At 38.0% G+C, this 22,866-nt stretch overlaps 1 protein-coding gene across 1 annotated transcript in view; it reads right to left on the bottom strand.

Annotated features, from left to right (window-relative positions):
• The window catches only part of LOC106920692 (pleckstrin homology domain-containing family G member 1), a 64,064-nt gene extending 47,915 nt beyond the window's left edge, over positions 1-16,149 (bottom strand). The window contains exon 1 of the mRNA XM_014991857.2: positions 15,947-16,149. Coding sequence (XP_014847343.2) covers positions 15,947-16,031 — 85 coding nt within the window. The 5' untranslated portion in view covers positions 16,032-16,149. The remainder of the gene's footprint in view (positions 1-15,946) is intronic.
• Between the last annotated feature and the right edge of the window lie 6,717 nt (positions 16,150-22,866).

A 22,866-nucleotide genomic window follows, 5' to 3' on the forward strand; every position in this document is an offset into this window, starting at 1 on the left:
ATTCATAACAAAATGGGTACTGGGTGAAACTGGAAAAAATATGCTTTTTATACGTGTTTACAGGGGACAAACTGCAGTAAAAATCTACAAAGCTCTCCAAAGAAAAAAAACTAAGACCCAGACTCAAAATTGATGACACCCTTCTCCTTCGTTCTTCACCAGAACTCTACCTTTAATAATCTCCAGGTCTCTCAGTGCTGATCTGCCTTTAGGTTCACTGCAGTGTCCATCAACTGTGCCATGTTTCCTGTGAAGTGTGCAGCTAATGTAGGCCATCAGTGACTTCAGTAACATCAAGCAACTGCCCAAATCCAGACCAGAGACTAAATCTGCAACACACACAAACATACACGCACACATATATCCCTGTGGAGCTGTAACAGAACTCAGGATCTGGGACACCAGAGATAAATGTGAAGAGAGGCATGAGGAAATGGCTTGTAACTGAAAATATCAGAGAGAGAGCAAATATTTACATTCTGATATCAATCATTTAATTAACAGCAATTCAACTTCAATGATCAAAGATGAACATGCTTAATGTTCAGCCATTTTAAATAACTTAAACAACTTTTTAAAAGAAGGCAAACATGAACAATGTCTAAACCACAACAAAAACATATCAAAATAGTTGTAAAAATTTAAAAAATGCCTTTTGTACACAATATTGTTAAACATCTACTGCAAAATCAGAAAAAGGCTAATTTTCAATTTGTTCGGCTCTGACCAAAATTTAAAAATCCTGTCGTTTCCTGATCGAGGAGTGCAGAATATTAGCAAGTTTGTATCGACAACACCCCTCAATCAATGTGGGCGCCGTTACTGAGGAAAGACTGAAATTTTGTGATTTTTATATCAGACAGCAGTTTATTCAATTCATAAATGCTAATCGGTTTTACTTTGAGCCTTGTTTGTTCAGCAACAGTATCCAGAGTGTTTTTATTTTTGGGTCGGCTAGTAACTAACTGGAAAACCAATCAGATTTTTAGTTTCTAACAAGCCAGTTACTTGCCAGAACTATTCACCGGAAGATTTTCCATGCATGTTCATTAATATACTTAAAATGTGTGGATAGTGCATGTAAATGGTTAGTCTGTCAAAATGAAAACAATAAGTATGGATGCACTGGTTCATGTTTTTCACAATACCAATACAGATCTCTCAGGTTTAGTATTGGCCTATATTGAACCAATACAGAAAATTAGTGTTGAATTGACTTGTTTTTTTTTATGCAGTCGTAAATGTACTAAATTACAAATGTAATTGATAACTCTGCTCTAGTACAGCACACTTAAATACCCCAATAGCTTTACAAACTTGGTGAAACGTAAAAATACAAACTTCATTTGTTCAGTCAGTGCAAAAAGGAATATAACAGTCAATGTAAAATAAGAAATTACCTTGGAGAACTTTCAAGCACATTGCAATTATGTCCTCAACAAAGACTGTGACTAAGGAGTAGTAATCAAGTAATGCTGAGCAAGATTCAAAGGCTGATACATTCTTGTGTGATGCAACATGAAATGCATCAGGACACTGATCTATATGTGGCCTAGATACAAGAAAGCCAAGGAGAGAGTTGGAGTGAGGAGGTTGCTTTATTTTTAGTCTTGTTCCGCATTCACTTTTCACTAGGATGATTTAGAGAAGTGTTGAAGTTCACAGCTCAACAAAATCTGCATGCAAAGTATAGGTGACAATGAAGGACAACATATTGCTAAAAAAAACGACAAATCAAAGAACAATGGTGAACAATTCTTTGGAATAGCTGATAAGATCAAAGCCACGTTATGTACAAAACTGATGGGAAGTCTACATTACTGACAGTTTAGCAAACACCACCTGTGGAGCATTCAGTTCAGCAACTTCCTAAAATACAATTCATTCATATCAAACGGGATCGTTCTTTTTCCACATACACACACGTGAAGTCCACTCCCTCAGACGTAAGAGGCTATTTATACGCCACTTCCTTTTATTTACCCAGCTCATTGTTCAGACCACATCTGCTGAGGGTCAATTCCACAATGGCTGGTCTACATATGTAGCTGACCACACACACACACAGCTCAGAAAGCCTGCAGTACAAGGAATTTCAGCCAGCAACCAGACACAAGACAGCATTCAGGAAAATCCACTGCTTTTGTTCTGCGCCTGAGTGACAAAGTCTACAAATTGATGCCACCTGTTGCCCAGACATTCTTGTAAACTAATTCACACAACGTCATATCAAAAACTGTATCAATTTTCAAACCCCTATGCACAAAGCAAAAAAATTGAGAGTGGTAATGTTGGAGACTTGGAAAGGGGGCTGAGCAACTCGTTATAATCTTAAACCACTTCATGTCAGCTGTAATGCATAAAAAAAAAAAAAACAGCCAGATCCTTCAAAAAGCCAACAGATGCTCATAATATTAAAAGTAAGGCTATCAGCTGAACTTGTAAATGTTTGAGCAGAAACTCACAGGCAACAGTCACATTAAACTTTCAGTTTATTGTGTTTAAGCTTTTAGGTCCGTTTTCGCTCATCTCCTAGCTCTCCTACAGAAGAATGTTGCCTAAATCCATTTTACAGTAAAGGATAATGCCACTGGGATGAAGTCTAGTGCCTTTGTTGCAGCTGAGTTCTGTCTTCAAGTGAGTTTTAACAAGCTAGACTTTGGTGCAAAATCAGTTAAGCTCACATTAGCTATAGTTTGTCAATAAAAAAAGTCCAACAACAAACTGATCTCCCAAATCTCTTTACGTCTTTCTGAGATCTTGTGCATTTGTGCCAATCAAGCAGATTACTGTCGAGTAAAACTGTTTTTCTCCATAATTAAATCAAATTGGTGTTTATATGTATTCTGCAGACCTAACCGGAGCAACCGGGACAAGATTAATTTTGTTATCAAAAATCTAAAACAATGTTTCAAAGGGCTTAAAAACCTTCTACAGTTTCTAAACAGTAAGTAAGTGTTTGCCAAATGGGCAATACATAGATTCCTGTAATTTATCAATCTCTACAGACCATTCCAGAGAGTTATTGCCTTTGGGGACAAGAGCAGCCCAAAATGGTTTCTACAGGGTAAACGGCTCACATCATTATATTTCCAACCCAGCTGGCCCCAGGAGTGAAGCAATGGGGCAGAGCAGGGGTACAGGAAACCAGTATGGTTTTGTTTTCAAACCACTGACCAACTGCTTTAACCACAAAGATCTGCGACGCTGATCCAGGTATTACGAAATGTAGCACAGGCTTCACATCTGATCTTCACAGCTTCTGTACAATTAATTCAAACAAAAGCAGTTTTGACAATACCTCTCATTTTTGCTTTTCATTTTTTGTGTATTTTACTGAGAATGTTAGTATAAACATGCAGCCTTTGCTGAAAACGCAAAGGCAAAGTGAGCAAAGGACTGCACAAAAGATGAAGAGAAAGGGACTCTAAATGATGGAGAAAACAAATCCTGTTTGTTAAAAGTTAAATAGAAAAAGAAAAACAATAAAAAAAGAGAGAGAGAGAAAAAAAAAAGTGGGTTTACCGCTCAGCGAGGCAGTTAGTCAAGAGGTTTTTGTTGGGCACTGCAGTAATAAAATACTGATTTTATTGTCCCACTACATTTTTTTCTCGTCTGTGGAGGAAAACAGCCTTTTGTCAACACAAATAAATGCCCTCTCTTTCCTGTCCTTGACAAGGGATTTTTTATTTTGCCCGTGTGGAGATAACCTGGAATACAGTGCGGATATGACACGTGATCCAAGTTTTTTTTTTTTTTTTTTTTTTTGCCAAGCATGACAAAGGATCTGGGATAGAGCGTAGTAAATGTGAAAGCCAATGACTAAATTAGGGGGGATGTCCATTCTGTTTTTGCCAGAACATTCTGGGTTGGGTAAAAAGATATGTGGAAAACGCACAATTTTAAATTATTTAGAAAAAATACATTGTTGGCAAAATAATAAAAAGCAAAGCATAAAAACAAGTAGAAACTCTCCAGTAGCTAAAACAAACGCAAAGTCACATGTCCAGAAAAATTACCTCACATCTCCAACAGGTGTTTAAAAAAAAGCAGCTCTCTGTAGAAAGAGCCAAAGCTAACAGCTTAGAAAAAAATAATCGCGCTAATGTAGAAACCAAATGTCCAACAGCCGCCACTAATCCTCTGCTCTCCTTATCTGCTCACCCTCCCTACATCCAACCATTCAGGACAAGCCGGACCCCTGTCCCTCTGCAGACGGGGGTTTCCCCTGCCAAATGCTGCACTACAATAAAACAAAGCCATCATGCTGAGCTTGCTGGAGGAAGGTGGGGGGAGACTTTAGGAGGGTACGCTGGGGTGGATGGAGGGCAGAAAGTGAGAGGAACAGCTGCCGAGTAGCAGCGTCGGATGAAGGGGGAGCACAAGGAGAAAAAAGAAACCTGGAAGAACGGGGGCTTTTCTCTTGTCTGTGTCGGTGAAATAAATTACTTTTATGTCTGTAGCTTGCTATCGTTGGAGTGCGCTTCATCCCAAATCTGTGCTCCCTCCCGCCTCTGTACTCTACACATGGTGGCAAGTACACAAAGACACAGCTAATAGCTTCATTGTTCGGTACTGAATATCTTATGAGCGTTGGAAGTTTAAAGAAAGTTTAACTGCGCAGAGGGAGATGGGGATGAGTTAGAATGTTCTTGAACTTGCTTAGTGCCGAGAGCGGCCAATGTGCGTTAACATGACATGGTTTAAAGCCAGGTTTTAACAGATATATCAAAAGTTTCATATTCTGAACAGAGTTACAAAAAGGTGATGAGAGGGATCACAAACAGGGTGATGAAGCAGTGTGGTGATAAGCTGGGTTCTCATCCTAGTTTGTCACCTGGAATAAACAGCTGTTGACAGCAATGCACCATTAAAGCAGTGCAATGTGTCAGTGGTATTGCAAACAACAAAACATGATTACTGAAGTGCTTCCAACCGGTTTATCACACCTGTAGATATAACATTTCTGGAAACAATGCAAGAATTTGAATACCTTAGAATAATTTGAAACTGTATAAAGACTGAGAAGGACCAGGGAAATATGGATTCAAGAAATTACTCTCCATTAGGCCACTTTTCATGTTTTTCCACAATAGTCAATAAGAATGTTACTTCAATGACATCCAAATTTATGCCCAAAACATTGCTATTAACAGCTTTGGAGTAAATAAATAGAAAACCATTACGTCAAAAGGCATAGACTGTACTGCAATAGCATTGTCTTAACCCTACACAGCAGATACAAAAAGCCTACACAGCACTGTTAAAAGACCTGGTTTTTGTGACCTATGAAATAACTTATTACAGGTCATTTAATAAAAAGTTCCTCTTGAAATTCTGAACAGCTAAATATCCTGCTGTCAAATAAGTTTGTCTGACGGCAAAAGAGTTTAATACCAACCAATAACCCAACTTAAACTGTTCGCTCTTATATTTGCACTTTAGCTCCACATGGTACTCCTAGTGCTTTGTGAGATAGATGATTGGTTTAACCTTCTAATGAAATCACTCGTTTATGATACAGCCCTTGGCAATCTCCAAATACAGCTGCTCACTCCACCCAGCAGACTGGGAAAACACAAATCAGCCAATTAGATGGATGCATATTTGACCGGGGGACTCTAGAATAAAATTCAGATATTTTAGCCAAAACAGGAACTATGATTAGACTATAACTTACTTAAACAATTTTTTAAAACATAGGTTTTACATTTCTTACCGTCAAATACATTATGAAACAAACTGCTCATTATATTTTTTTAAGCTTGCATGTATGTTAAAATGAATGGATGCCAGAAATAGTCCAGAGTATTTGGAGAGACTGCAGACATAACAAAAATCAGAGGGCAAAGAAGCAAGCCATAGAGAGGAGACCCTGGGGACAACACTGGTGATGAGGAAAGGAGAAGCCAACAATGGCACACATTCACATACTAACTCAACCTAAACGTTTCTGGTGGCCTCATTATGTGGCAACACAAGTAGAACACAACAAAATGTAGGAATTTAAATTAGGTGTTTAAGCTGTAAAACAAACTGTACATACTAATGTAATATCCAGACCTACAAACTTTAGATCTCTGCTCTAGGAGACCAATTTCTCTCCTAGTCAGGCTTTCACTATCACACATAAAAAAACTTACTTTCCAAAAATCACTGCAAAACAATAAGCTCGCTTTAAGTTGCTTTAAGTTTGAGCAGCTGATATGTCCAGATAATATGTCCAATAACATCAAAGAAGCGGGCATCTGGCAATCAGTGACATCAGTGCTATTGGTTATAATTGAGCATTTGAACTCGGTTCTCTGAGTAGCTCAGAAGCATAAACAACAGTGGGCTGACTTGCACCCATCATCTGCTTTGACTGTTACATGAAACTGTGGCCAGGCTTAAAAACACAAGAGAGTAGCCAAATGTATAACATCAAGACTATTTTACATAAAACAGATTACAGCTACAAGAATGTGTTGTATCCACAGCATATTGAAACTGCTGCAAAAACAAAATTAAAATGGCTAATTCATCTGCTTTTTGGCCAACATCATTGTGTAATGACACTCAAAGGCAGTTGGGAAATGGGATCCGGATCTTATAAATTAAAGCGTTACTATAAGGCATCTTTGGAACCACTTTCATTTAAATGGCCTGCATAATAATCCCATATTATTCCCATTGAAATAAGGTTTTATGAAGTGAGAATAACAATCCAACCAACCAAAGTAAAATATGTTACTGTAGAAAATAACAGATTCTCACCAAAACTGGACAATAAGTATAGAGCTATTCTTGTACATATAAATATTTCAGGCTGCTGGTGGTGATGTAATTGTGTGGGGAACGTTGTTTTGGTACACTTTAGATCACTTAGTAACCACTGTGCCAGTCATACGGACTTTTCAAGCCCGTCCTTTTATGGTCGCAGTACACCCATTCTCTGACTGCTACTGCTAGCAGGATAATGCTAGCACAATTTCACATAGATCAAATAAACTGGTTTCCTGAGTTTAATGTACTGCATTGGACTACATAGACGCCAAATCTCAATCCAACGCGTCACCAGAATTAAGGCAGTTCTAAAGGTAAAAGCGTGTTGGATCCTATGCACCCATTATTGATTTTCTGCATATATAATATTGGGTATTAAAAAGTCTCTTTAGAGCCCAATTCCCAGCTAATTACCGCTGAAAAGTAAAAGTTTAGCATGTATGTAAATAAAACCAGAGGAGTTCTTTTTTTGTCTCACCTTAGAGTCGCCAAACTGATAATTATAGCTAAGAATTTGCCCCACAGATATAAAAATGTCAATGGTTGTCAAGGGACATTCTTTGGGTATGGCAAGTTGGTGACCCCTGACCCACTTGGCCATTTTTCTTCTTCTCCATCTCTCCGTCCCTTAATAGTTCTGCAGATCACCACCAGTCATTTATACTGATAAACATGATGTCATAAACGGGAACCACAGAGAAGCAAAAATGCCACTTTAATGTTCAATCGCTTTATTGTTTATTAATGTCCTCCCATTACAAATTCTACAAAACTGTCATTAAAATGTTAGGTTAAAGAATATTACATTTAATATAATTAAAGCATTATTCATCATTATGAACAGTGGCGTTCCCTTACAAAGCAATGTATGGTTTATTTTATACATTATAGTAAACATACAGCAACTTTAAATTAGGCAAGAAAATCTGTCAGTTGCACTATAGCCCCATAAATACTTTGACTGCTCCCATAATATGTAAATGCCCTCCAGCTGCAAATACACTAAATTACACACACCAATACACAAAGAGAATACTTATTAAGCACACATGACTAGACACTAAACTGAAAGTCAAGATCTCAGCCTTTAAAAAAGATTTATAGATCATGTTACTAGAGATTATATACTTTGCTAAATTCCAGCCATTTTTGTGGACCAGAAACTGACCACAAAATTCAAATAGATGCAACTCTGATGATATATATTTTTTGTTGTCTTGGGGTTCTATCTTCAAATCTTTCCAATGAAAGACAAACATGTGTTGTTCATTTCATAAGTGTGCTGCATAATGGGAAAAAGATTGACTTTTAGCATTCAAGAAATATTGCTTTTCCAAAGACATGCAATTAAAAGTTGCAAAAGTACAAGAAATATATATTTCTTTCCTATGAGTAATACTGTTGAAGCAAGTAATGACTTTTTTTTTTAAATGCCAACACACATTTGTTCATAAGTCAGAAAATTGTTAAAAAGCTGCTTGGGCAGAGATTTATGCTTTTTCTGCTTGATATTTTAAAGGCCACAGTAAAAAAAAAAAAAAGTGTACTGTAAGACGCAAAGATGATTGTGGCTTTTTAATATAAAGTAGGTCCAATGAATCATGATAACGTCATAAGAGCAACCAGCCCAAATGTCTTGAGGGTTCATTGGTTGGTCTAACACAGAAAGAAAATATATTGTTTCTATAAAAACAGATGCAATATGCAGCTGAAATTGAGTGTGAAACTAATGTCATGGTACAGGTTTCTTTTTAGAAAGTCAGGCAATCAAACGTATGCTAATGTTCTTTAACTATTTGACATACTGAACATAGCGGTGAGATGTTTAAGCTGTAGTGAAAAGAAGCACAAACAGTTGAAAGAAGCCATTTAAAAATAAACTGGCATTTTATATGGAGACATGTTAGTTGTTTACACTGGCTGCTACAGAAAGCTAGCCTTTGCCTGGAACACACACAAAGGCTGCTGTTTACAGAAACTAATAGCCACTCTATTCATGCAACTCGTTCCAAGGAATAAACTACCAACCTGCATGATTATACTGGAAAATGACGCATCAAAAAGTTGACAAAAATACAAGGAATCCTACAGAGAAACCACTCAAAGTGATGAATGTCTGCACAAATTTAATTGTAGTCCATCCATCAGAAATTTCAGAGCAATAATGAATCAAAATTACAAACCAGGAATGCCACCCTTTACTCTGATGCATCACGTACAAAAACCCCACACAGAGAAAATAACATTTGTCAACACGTTATTTCAACCTAACGCGCAGAAAACCATCCTGGTATGGATATACACCTCTGCCACCCCTCTAATTTCAGGCTCATTTTAACCAGACAGGTGAAGCTAGTCTGAGGCAACATATTGCAGAATTTTACAAGGTTAACATTTATACATTACACAAAAGACGAGACAGCAGGCTAGACTTTCTCTGTAAATGTAACAAACCATGTAATTAGGCACAACATGTTGTTACAGCCCATCTCTAAAGTAAAGGCTCAAGCAGACATGAATACTTAAATAACAGCCTATAGGTATGACTCCTGGAATGTCTCTCAGCTGAACAAATTTAAAAAAAAAAGAAACCAGCAGTTATCAGATGCACAGAATCTCTTGCAACCTTTAGAATAATACAAAGGCAAATAAGCCTATACATGCTTCACTGAACAACTGGAGCAGATGCATCGAGTTATACATGGGTGTGCCAGTTATATTGTAAGCCTAGCTGTTCCTTTGACAGCTCCCATTTACTGCGGCTTTAGTGATTAAAGTCTTTTAAACCAGACGCACACTTACTGCAGCCTCACGCATAGACCAGCTCAGGAAAAACGCTGAATAAGGAAAAAGAAAACAACGATCACCTGGTATTTCTAAAGAAAGAAAAAAATACATTAAAGTAAGTTAATGGTAAAAAGTATGAGTTTCCTTCAAGGTTTGAGATGAGCTGAGAAAATCGGCTGGATCCATCTGATAAACGTGATATTTTCTTCACTTCCTGAACGCATTTATCACAAGTATTACCAGGTCAAGGTGGCAATACCACTCATACTTGTGGACATTTTTTACAAAAGGGACAAACACTTAAGATTAGTTTTTATCGTCAATGAAGAAAATTGTATTTTCGGCGCTCTCACACAAGAAAGCTGCAAAGACATATTTGGATGAGATGTTTTATATTGCCTTATGTTATTAAAAATAGAAAAAAAAATTTTTAAAAAACCCTTTCAGCAGGTCAAAGTACAACTCAAATCTCTGGTTCAGTTCTAATCATTAACTATTATATAACAATTTTAATGGGTTAAATATTCAAGGTGGTAGTTACAATTTTTTTCTTGCACCATTTTACTTTTAATAAAGCATAAAAGACTCATCTGGACGACAAAGAATTTTAAAAGTTTTCTTCATTGATTTATTATTAGTGTGCAGTGTAGATGAGTTCATTTCTTCTGTGGTTTATGTGCCTAAATTTATTTGAAGCTGGGTCACTTACATACAGAGCACACCCAGGACAATCATCTTTAATGCATCTTCTATCCCTTTAATGCAAAAGTTTCTTGTACCCACTCAAGTTTTTATTTTATCGAGACTTAATGGTAATTCCACACTAAAGCAAAAAGAGAAAGTTACTGCTAAACAACCAAGTAACCAAGACTTTATAGGGAAAGAGGGAAAAAAAAAAATCCAAATTGGTCTTTTAAGGAGAGTTCCTTGGCAGCCTGTGTCATAGCAACACAACAATCCAAAAATATCCCAGTTCAGCACAAAGCAGGTCCCAGCATGTTCGTCTTCTGCTCCCGTCTGGGCCAGTGAAACGCTGGCTGGACATGAGGATACACGATCAGCCATGAACGTACATGCACGCTGATGCACATCAACAGGAAACACACGGTGATATGCATCAGGTTTTTGTGCTTTGGAGTGCATCTGTACACACACACACACACACACACACAACAGTGACAGACAATCTGGAAATTATAACAGGAAGCAGCCATTTGAACTGCTTGAGCTCACCCATCAAGGCAACAGGATGACACTTTTTAAAAACACACAAGATAATTAGAACAAACCCAAATAAGTCGAAATGAACACTGATCACATCAAGTCAGGATAAACTTTTAATGAAATCATGTGACCTTTTCTTCACACTGACATTCATGTCTATTCCAGGCTGCACAGTGTGCAGCTACCACCCAGCTTTGCATGAGAAAAGGCCACGCTTTGCATGACAGTTGAGGCCAGCACCATTTTTTTTGCATCTCGGCTCACGACAGGTAGGGACAAATCTCCCACAGTTATCATCCTTATGCTGCTCAAACTACTCTATGACCTGTCCTGTTCAGCACTCACATCATTAACAACCGTATAAAATCACAAAGACAATATATTTTGAATTTGAAACATCTTGCGCTTACACTGCAACAGTTGGATCACGATGTAAAGATGTCAGTTGAAAGACTGTGATCCAGAAGAGAGAAGAGACTTGAGGAGCCGTTTCCCCCCCCCCCTCTGGCAAACCAACAATCTGATTGGACTTGTTCACTAAATCTGTTTTACAAGTAGAAATAATACACTAAGATAATAGCATTATGTTGCATTGTAATACTATAACCACACCAGAGTAGCAGTGCCCACAATTGGGGCCTGACTCCACTTGGAGTCTTGAAATGATGTTCAGTAATAAAACTAAACTAATAAAATAATTAGAGTAGATTAAAAAAAACTGTACTTTCTCACTAAGCACTTAGTGCAAGCTACAATAAACACAATTTGATTTAAAAAAAAATTGGCCAAGAGGTTAGTAGACAGGCAAAAAAAAAATTGTATATTTTATTTGCAGAATATGAATTTAGTCTATATTGGACTCCAGTGACCTAGTTAGCAACAATAAACTTACATAAATAATGAGCAGTGATAGTCCTAAGGACTCACATGTTGCTCAGTACATTACTAAATATATAATCAACATTTAAAAACAAACAGCTTTACAGACTAAGTATGCATTATAAAATCTGATCGCCTCGAGCAGAAAGGACTTGCTGTAGCTTAAAATATCAATATTTTCTGGAAGAGGTAAATTTACCTTACATGAAAGGAAGATGACGCTGAGAATTCACACATGCTCCTCTTCAGGTCAACAACATTTCCTGATTTTTAACTTGACAGGACAATTTTGTGAAGCAGCGTTGTCTAAAAGCAGAAGCTAATTTTAAATCGGCTTGTTAGCACAGCTTGCTTCCTTTTTCCTGCATGACAAGAAGGAAAGCTCACTCAGCTGTGCAGCTGAAGCCCTGCTAGTCTGACTGAGACAAATGTTGGTGTTGATAGAAGCTGGGAGCCTCTCGTGGCCCTTCTGCTTGCCTGCCCTTGCTTTTATTTTTATCTTCATCTGTTTCAACAGTTTTAGTCCAATGCAAGCATTCATCTCTCTCCCCAAACAATCCTTCAAGGTATTAAGTGAGAAAAATATATTCCCCCTATGACCTTTCCTGGTCTACTCTCCTGTCCTCCATTGCCTGTTCCATCTTGTCAGCGTCTTCACGCCTCAGCTCCTGCATGTGACCTTGCGCCATGGATGGAAGCCAGCAACAGGTGAAAGATCATGACCCCTAAAGACAAAGACCTTCTGTCCTCCTCCCAACCTCTGAGGCAATGCAGAGATTAAAAAAAAACAAAACACCTAACTACCAGTGATGATTTGCCTTAAAACAAAAACTGGAGGTAATACAGAAGTCCTTTTGACAGACAAGAAGCAGAAACATGGAACTAATAAACCTTTCATTTACTTCCTAAAAAAACAGAAAAAAACCTGTTGATTTTTAGGTCAGTTCCAAATGTGGGTTTTTTTTGCACTACAAGTTCCTCAAAAACTAATTAATCTGGTCCAAAATAGTCCACACATGTGCCAAACCTCCCATGGAAACACAGTTGGGTTTCTTCCGCTTGCAGTATGTTTGAACTCCACATGCTTTCTGGAAATGCATCAGGCAGAACAGAGATAAAAGTCTCTGGATGGAGCGAAAAAGACATCAAAACAATCATTGCATGCAGACACAAACGTTTAAAACGTCACCGTTCAAAAGAAATGAAGATGCATTTTGCACACACATACACAACCTTAACATGGATATCGCAGGTTGTTGAGTGATTTCAGCTAATCTTCAGGGACAGAAACCTGATACAGCGTGGGACCAAATGCATCCTATGGAGCCTTCCGTCTAAAAGCCCACCAGTAAAAATATCCATCCGTGGACATGGGAGAAGGCTGCTGGACAGGTGCAACTCATCACAAAATGAGCCAACCCTTTGGTTTTGTTTCCATCCAGCAGAGATGAATACATCCACCATAACCTATTTTGGGAAATAAATACTCCTTCCAATCATTCTGCTGGAAAAAGAAAACATTCTTTGAGATTTTCCTTCTGCATCTCTGACAATAATATCACTACTACTTGCTACAGGATTCCAAGCTGTCCAAATCTCCAGACATAACCTAATGCCTTTAAAAGAAAGGTCTTGAAGCCGGCATTATACAATCCCAAGGACATAGTCCATCAGACGATGAGTGGAGACATTAAATCATAAAAAACAAACTACTGAAAGGCCACAACAGTTGAGGGTGTCTGGGATTATTTTACAATGAGGGTCATACTGCAAGAGGAAAAATATTTAAGGACTTAGAAATCCTTGAGACCAAGTCTTTTGAGTGAATCCTTCATTTAATTTAGAGAATTAAATGGGATCATCAGTTGTCCAAGCAAAATACTTGGACCTTCCATCAGAGCTGGAAGAAAGCACTAAGCACTAAGTTGCAGTTTTCATGACAACGCTATAGGACAGTAAAACACAAATGTTTAGTTGCGCTTTGGCCTCTTGTTTACATGGTAACAGTGTTTGGGCTGGACAAACACATAAGGGGGTTCAGAGTGAAACCATTTCGAAATACAATCCAAATCATGTTGCATAAACACAAACTGAAAACATTTTGAAACAATTTATAGAGAGTGAGAATACTATTAAATTTGAATTGATGGTCTCAGCATGAATCGATTCAAAGTTTGTTAATTTAAGGAAACTGGCAGGTTTATTTTGTGCAAGTGCAAATAATAATTCTCATTGATTGATGGATGTTGTAATACATTTGCAATGATGCTACATTGTGATTGAGCTCAGTTTGTTGACAAATAAGTTTCAGCCAATGTGTACAAAAATGCTGTTAATGGTGGTGGTGTTTTCTTTTTTTTTTTTTTTTTTTTTCCCCACAAAGCGGCGCCCCAAATCAAATTCTGTTTAAGTCCCCATACAACTTTGGGCCAACCCTCTGTTCCAACATCACAACGCTCCAAAACACAAGGCCAAGTGGACCAGTCACTGACAACAGCACAAACAAGTGAAGGTTCTGGAGCGGCTATTTCAGTCATCTGACCTCAATATCTTTGATCCACTTTGAGGAGAAGTCAAATATGCAGTTCAAGTAAAATTATTAAAAAGAAATGGAACTGAAGCCATTTTGCCAAGAAGAACAGAAAGCTTTTCCATTGGAGAAAATAAAAAAATCCACAACTACTGCAGAAGACTTCAGGTTGTTGTAAGTGAGAAAGGAAAAGACAAAGTATTAAAAACTGGGCTATAAGTACAGTTTCATCATTTGTGGAGTTTCTGTTGTATTGGAAAACACAACAGTTTGATAATAAATGACTCGACTAAAAAGCAGATCAAAAAAACCGAAAGCAATTTTTTTCACATTATCTAAAAATAAGGTCTAAAAATGGAAACAAATTATTGAATGCGTTTTAAAAAGAGAGAAATAAGGCTGCTTGAGGACAGACTAACCACTTTCTTCTTCTACTACTCTCCAATTTGCATTATTTGTGGTTATTTCAACTGTCGACTTCATGTCTTATTTTAGCTTTTTTTTTTTCACTCCCTTTCCATAACTACATCTGGTCTGGCTTTCTGTTTGGCTGTGGTGCCTTTCTCAACATAGAACGTCCTCTTATATCAGTTATTCTGTTTCTTTTTTGCATAGGGTCAAATGTGTTTTTGCGAATAAACTAGGACTGAGCCAGGTTCTTCTGGAGTTTTTTTTCCTCACTTAAGGAGACTTTTCTCTCCTCATACACAGTAAGACGGACTGCTGTAACTCAACGACACAATGCAAGTGATTGTCTATTCTCGCAACGAGCTTGTCCAGTGAGGGAATGCTGCAAGTCAATAACTCGATGCAATCTGCCAGATTTGCTTAGATTGAAATCGTTGAAAACTAATTTTGAATAATGATTAACTGGGATCTTTGGACAAAGAAGTGGCTTCTTTTTCCACCTGGTCTTAGTCAGCTTGCATTAAGGAGGCCTCAGTCACGCCTATTTTAAACAAGTAGACAATACTACTTTCTTAACATCTATTTGGTAAATGGTCATATTAGGCACTACTATTAATTAACATAAATCAGATTATTTAATTTTAAAGTGCGTGTTCCATCCGATTTCCCTCCATCCGAGTGACTTTTTCTCTTCATGCTGATTTTTTTATCACAGATACACACATTTCCATGCGATATGAGGTGACCTCAGTATTTTATTTATTTATTTTAAGAAGACTGAAGTTATTCAGTGTGGAAATCTTCAGCAGGTGCCAAAACAAACTGTGCTTTTCCTTCATCCATCTGCTGCTGTTTTATCACCAGCCTGAAGTCCAACCAGGAGTAAAAAGTGGAAATACTTATAATATAATAGTCGGTGTCATTAGCTCAACACCATCTTCAGTGAGACAGTGCTTTTGAAAACTGCTATCTTGGTTACATAAGATAAATTTTCATAAAGGGTGAGTTTATCAAGTCTCACCACTGTCCCTCATTAAATTTGAACTCCTCGTTCTTTCCATTCATCTCACACCACTTAGCAGTCACTCTCTCCTGGAGAGAGGCTGTCACCGCCCCGCAGGGTCACCCTGCAACCTGTTTCACCATAAATCCCCCCCATTATCTTTTATCAGCGTTCATCTGTCAGCTTTTATCTCCGTTATCCTGGGCTCTACCTGCCCTGCACACCTGTTTTAAGGATCAGATAACACGAGACTCTTGTTCTCGCTTGTGCCCCGGAGTAATTCATTAAACGCTCCACTCGAAAATGGTTTCTGCTCCTTATAGGAAAAGAACTGGTATGTTATCACTCACGTGTTTTTTCTGAATATCTCTTCGGAGGGAGTTCGCGTCCCCGACTCCCTGCAGCCGCTGGAGACATGACGTCCTTCATTAACATTAAAAATAGGAGGTCCGAAGTCCGTCTTAATAGTTCACTTCCCTGTTTCACTCCTGAAGTCCAGCTGGCAACTTTTACAACGATACGTCATTGCTTTTTCAATATAATTGGCGTTATGGCCTGCGCATGCGTAACAACTTCGACAGTCAAAAAGAAGCTTCGAGCTAAATAGTTAACACCTGCTAATCGCATTCAGTACCATTATTTTAAAAATGAATTAAGATGTTACCAAAATGAATTAAATTTACACACACACACATATATATAAAACTAAACTATATATATATATATATATATATATATATATATATATATATATATATATATATATATATATATATATATATATATATATATATATATATATATATATATATATATATATATATATATATATATATATATATATATATATATATATATATATATATGGAAACAAATTATTGAATACGTTTTAAAGTTTTAATATGACAATCTTATCATGAAGGGACACATTGTGCAGTTATGTGGTTTTTATTTTCCACTGTAAACCATTTTCTTTTGTCTGGACTGCTTTGTTAATAAACATAATCCTACCCTCACTGTGGATGAGATCTCACCCTGAATGACTATGCCACAGAGAATTTGCTTCACAGTGAAGTCCATGTTTGTTCTCAATAAAATATCACCTTTCTCACATCAAGATGACTTCACTGCCAACCGAAACTATTCAAAACCTCAACATTATAAAGGATTTACCCCCTCAGGCAGCTTCTCGAAAGGCAAACGAGAGCAAAGCTGTCTGTTAACATTACTGTCCTCCCAACTTGTCAGTGTCTTGTTCTCAAGAAAAAAAAATCTTGTTGGATAACTGTTTTTCTACATGCTTGTTGAAGCATGCCCAACCAGTTTCAGTTATATGGAAGTGCCATGTAGAGCAGATGCTCTGCTAAGAGAACTGTATTAAACTCTGTGTGGCAGGAAAAAAATGTTTTCTGTTTGTATATCCTGCAGATCTTTAACTCATTAATACGTGTCTAACTGGGTTTGCTGGTTTTATTGCAGCTTTAAACATCTTCCAATGAAATTTTCAAGTTTACAAGTTTTGAAATTGCAGAACTATCATGTGACATTCAGCAACACAAGGAAATGACTGTTGTAAACAGCCATTTATCTAAAATGACTTGAACTGTGGGACTCACAAAATGACTTCCTGCCCTCCAGATAAAGATTTTCCACATTTAACAATGTCTGATTAGTGCACACAAAACAGCAGAAAGGGTTGTCTGCCATTATCTACCGCCTTTTGGGGATATGCTTTTACTACTATATGTTAAAAATAAATATCTTGCAGCAAACTTTAGCTAATTGTGCGGGTTGTGAATATAGCCCCTGTGGTATTTTAAATGTGAAGGGGGAAAAAAGTAAACAAAGCTACTTGCAGGAACAGCTACTTTATTGGTATCATCCAGGAATGAAACAGAGTTGCACATTTCAATATTACTTTCTATGGTAAGAAAACAAGGTACTCAAAGGTACTGTCAGCAGTGGCAGCAAGTGCAAATATGATAACTGCACAATAAACAAAAAGGATAAGTACTTCCTCCAGCAGCCAAATCCAAAGCGCCGTAAAGGTCAGAAATATCTAGGTCATACCAACTTTGAGGTTTATCCAAAAGAAAGTTTTCAAGTCTGAACTTAGTCTGATTCCACAGTTTTTCTCGCGTGGTGACTCCGCTGACTTGCATGATGATATATGCCGTGAGAATGTTTTTTGAGAGATCTTGTCTGTGGCAGTCGATGGGGAACAGTGTTGATCTGTGTCAGGCTGCATGAGATAAATGATGTCTGGTGTTTATTGTGTCAAAGGGCAATTTGACAGATGAAATGCTAAAAATAGGAGCAGTGATTTAGCTCTCCTGCAGGCAGGGTGTAATTGACAGAAAAATGAGGACAGCCACAACAAAACGTATTATGGATTAGACAGTCTTTTTGTGCCAGCAATCATTTTATGACACATGTGTCATTTTATGAGCATGTATTCAAATCTTACAGACAAGATAGAGACAGAAGAAATGGCAATGCCAGTTACAAAGTTTGTAACATTTTTTCTCATATTATCAACCTTTCTTGTACCTCAATTAAATCAGATATTTGCAAATGGATTTAACATTAGCTCAAGAATGTTAAATCCATTTCTCTGCCCCCAAAGTTCAATCTCATCACCTGTGAATAACTGGAAGCTCCACTCTGTTCTTTTCAGTCCAGAGTGTGAACACTAAGAGAAAGAGAGAGAGAGAGAGAGAGAAAGAGAGAAAGCCTTTGTTGTGCTGGAGGCTGGCAAAAAACTGCTAAGTTTGGCAGGATTAATTGATATTAGCTCATGAAGTCGTGGAGAAAGCAGGAAACGCCACAGGAAATGCCTAAGATGGTGTGTAATGCCATCTCAGATCACTGCCCATTTGCACCCACTCTGTCAATGCTTATCTGGTGGGAAAATATTGGGGGCAGGGTGGGGGGCTTTGGTGCTTTTGGCACATGACTGGGATGTTAAATATACAGAGAATCCTATAATGGTGCTGGGGGGAAAAAAAGGTTAATTTTGTCATTTCAATAAATAAAGGTTATTTCCTTGAGTAAGCAAATCAGAAATATTAACCAGATTTTGTTACTGTGATTGTTTTATTTGAAGTTGCAAAACTTTAACTGAAAAATTAAGTGGAAAAGGGTTTATTTAGCAGTGTCATGAAAAAAAAAGTATTTGTAGGTTAAAAAAGATGGCAAAAAATAAATAAGTAAAATAAAAAAAAAAGACTGGAATGCTTGCAAATCAACAACACTGGCTCCAACAAGAGCCAGTATCCACGAATGGAGAAACCATGGAACATTGGTAAACCTTCCAAACACAGGCTGCTCTTCTAAAATTGCCCCTAGAGACTGTTAACAACACATCCAGGACATCCCAAGAGAACCAAGCGATCTAAAATACTTATTTCTGTTAAGCTCAGTGTTTATGATTCGAGAGAAAGAAATTGGCCTCCTTGGGGGAGTTCGAAAGCCAAAACCACTGCTGACCAAAAAGAACACAAAGGCCCGATTTGCATCTGCCAAAAAGGATCTTGATGATCCCCAACACTTTTAGGAAAATATTTCTTGGACTGATTTGACAAAAGTTGAACTTTTTCCAAGTACACTTGGGTTATGTAGCAAAAATAATAATTCAACGCACCCCAGCAATTCCACCTTTGAATGTTGGGGAATGATCTTAAACAGACTGTGCAGGTTCAACAATTTCTTCTCAAACAGAGCCAGGTTAGCTTGGATAGCCTTCATGAAGGAAACCCAATTCAAAGATGCACTGTTGCTTTCACACAGGTTATCTTTGCATAAGATAAAAGTTTGTTTGAGGATCTATAACAATTTGGAAAAAAGACAGAAATTTCCAAGGGGACAAACTCGTTTTCACAGCATAAGAGATTTCTGAATCTCCTGAACGTCTGCTCACAGCCTCGCCCTCATAGGTATTCACATTCTGTGAAACAGAAAGGCAGATAGAGATTATCTGATCGGCACAGGAAGACTCCACTGTAAGTCTGTCATCATGCCCTCACAGAATCTGTTGGAAACATACATGTATCGAGACAAACTCAGCATTATGAGAATGAGCAGGTGGTTGAAAGGTGCTGCCGGCAGATCAAGCAGAAGTCATGATACACATCAAGAAAAAAAATCAGATAATATTCAGAACATGCTTTATCAGTATTTAACATTCAGATTTCCTCCCAGATCCCATTCAATAGAAAGGAGGTAATGGAAAAGATTTCTGCCTTTCGGTGTGATGTAATAAGGTGTTAGCGTGGTAGGAGCACAGACAAACCTGCAGGCACTTAATCCATTAGCATCTGACCTTCTGGAGTGAACATTTTGACAAATCGCTTTGTTCGCAGAAGAAAAATGCACCAAGTACTAATGATTTTCTTCAGTTTTTTTTTCTTTAAAGCTTTTTGGGTTACATAACTAACCTGTGTAAAAGTTGTCCAGACCTGATGAGAATCCACTGAAAGAATCATCCTGAAAACTTCCAGCTGTCAAGGGAATGTAAAAATAGATCCACACTTCTATTTATTCAGTTCCATTTATTCACTCACCTCTTCTCACTGACACCGAGTCAGAAGCCTGGTTGCCCGTTGGGATCATGCCATCGCCAACACTTTTGGCAGTAGTGCTGATTTTTTTTAAAGTGAGCATTTCCACTGACCCCCAAATCCACATATGGGCTGCAATATTTAAACCCCACAGGTACTGTGGCACCCAGAGAAATTTCTCTCTTCCTCCAGGCAATTTGTTAAAAACAAGCAAAAAAAATATCAACATAATACATGTAAAAATAAAATAAAATAAAATAAAATAAAAATTGATAGCAGTAGCAGGATTTTTGGACCACTGTTTAAGTTTCTTTTGCTGTGAAGTGATACCAGTTAGTCGAATGGATCCGGATCAATCATTTTCTAAGACAGTGAGCCCCACATTAACCATGGTGTGCTTACTGGTGAGTGAGTGTCAGAGATACACCAAAACATAAGACAGAATTTGATTTCAAGAGTTTCACTATCCTGGTTTTAAATGTATGAGAGTGAACGGTCGTGGTAATTTCTTTTCCCACAAAAACTTAGAATCAGGCATCTGTCAAGATTATATTTAAGGCAGAATACACACATATATTAGTAACCTAGTGGTCCTAATGTGCTCCATGTTTTCTCCAGCTGTTACTTGTGTGTGACCTGCGAGTCAGTTTCTCAGAAACCTGATCCATAGCTTCCTACAGTCTCCGTCTTTATCCATACGTCTTCCTCTTACTTCACAAGCACATGAGTCAGAGAAGAAAACAGCCCCATTCACCCACTTAACCTCAGCGCACATGCATTACAGGAGACAAGACCTTTGAAGCAATTCAAAGACAAGATAGGGGCAGTTGTGGGGTCAGCTGCAAGTTAGAAGCTGTTAGTTTCTCATCCTGAACTTAAAATGATCTGTGAATGTCTGGCTCAATTTTGTCAAACTTTTTCTGTTTTTTTTTTCCATCTCCCACAAAGACGGCACCGTTCATACAATTAATATTTCAAAAGTGCTGCATGTCTTGATCAGTCAGGGTTTTAGGGGATTTCTTGATTTCATTCACCAGAATAAAATAGGAATAGGAATAAACAAAACACTAACTCTAAGTCTGGATCTGGATACAGGCTTCCCAGATGGAAGTTGCTGCTGAAATATTGTTGAATGAGCTCGGACATCACCAGCAGGCTCCTGTCCGTCCCCACCTCCGTGCTCTGTAGATAGCGGGTGGATGGAACTAGGCTGTCCCTTTGCTAAAGTTAGCCATCCAATTAGTTCACACTCTAATTAGCTGTGAGAGCAGCAGAGGCATACCAGATTTCCCCGGTGTCCAAAACCCATTTCCCAGCCTGATTTGGGTAAATGAGGTCCTGGCAGAGACATTGCAGTATTTCCAAAAATTGTATCAAAAGAAAACATAGGAGTTTATATCAAACAAAATGCTGTGCAGAAAAGCACATTACAGGTTCATTTTTGTGGTTAGAACAAATATGTGATAGATCTTTTGAATCACATTGTTGTTCAGAGCATGAAAAATTTGATTCTTTTTAAGGAAAATGTGGTCAACAGGAACAGGAGAAATCACTTTCGTAAGGTTTTCAAGTCTTTGCTCATAGGAATTACCACTCCCTGGCATATGACGCAATGATTTATTGAGCAAATATAGCATAAAGTCTGTATTACACATGGATTAGAAGAGCACTGAAGATTTTCAAGGAAATGAAACATTCCCCATTTTTATTCCTTCACTTTTGGGCGGCCAGTTCCTGAGAAATCCGCATGACTGTACTTGTTCAACATCCCGTTACCACTTTTTGAGAAAGGCAAAAAAAAAGAAGATTTGCGGTGAACGTTACTGCAATGTGCGACTGCATATGTGCTGAAGTGTACACAAAGGACAGGATACGGGCCCAAGAATGTGGAAAGGAATATGAAACAATCAAAGCTCTGTGAAGGGAGTCCAGTTCTGGAAAACTGTTCAGATCAGGTGCAGCAGGGGACCCAAACAATGAAGCGCTCTGGGCTGGTGAGCAGATCAGTGTCAGATGTATCACTTATCATGAGCAGGCCCGAATGCCTCACTCGACAGACACTCTGGACACATTAGACATTTATAAAAAGCACGAGTCATTAGAGGGTCAGCTTAATGCATTCCACTCAGGAGTGGGACAAGGAAACTTCTGCTATCATCCAAGGTTTTTCGATCTGGATCAGCTCTCCTGTCTCTGGTTCCCCTCTCACATGGTCCGCCGACCAGGTCGCCTTGTTAGAAAGAGTTTAAAAGACTGCATTCATAGCCAAGAAACCAAGTGGCACAAGTGATAGCATACCGGTAAAATGAGTCAACTTATTTTGTTTTTGGCAGCTGCCAAAATTGCATGCCATAAATCACACATTTTCCCCAATCTGGTTCTGTTCTGGAAGTAAATATTTAAAGTCCTCCGCCTCAAGCAACATTTTGTAAGAATCTGGTTTCAGAGCAAAGCGCAGGAAAAAAAAAAGAAAAAAAGTACATTGTTATTTCTCTCTCAGCGGTGAGGAAGTGCTCTGGCTTTAAATCAAAGCATGGGAGGTCTGAGTGAGGCATTAGAAATTCATGCACTCCTACTTCCCTGAAGGGACGAGACCAAGGATCCCACCCATTTACTGGAAACGGCAACGTCTTAACACCAGTTCACATGTAAAGGTTGAAACTTTGCATCATTCTTTTTAAACAATTACCTTAGACATATTACTATGGCAA

Source organism: Poecilia mexicana, unplaced genomic scaffold (assembly GCF_051168715.1).
Source record: "Poecilia mexicana isolate PSO_F unplaced genomic scaffold, ASM5116871v1 scaffold_21, whole genome shotgun sequence".
In the NCBI taxonomy this organism is placed as follows: domain Eukaryota; kingdom Metazoa; phylum Chordata; class Actinopteri; order Cyprinodontiformes; family Poeciliidae; genus Poecilia; species Poecilia mexicana.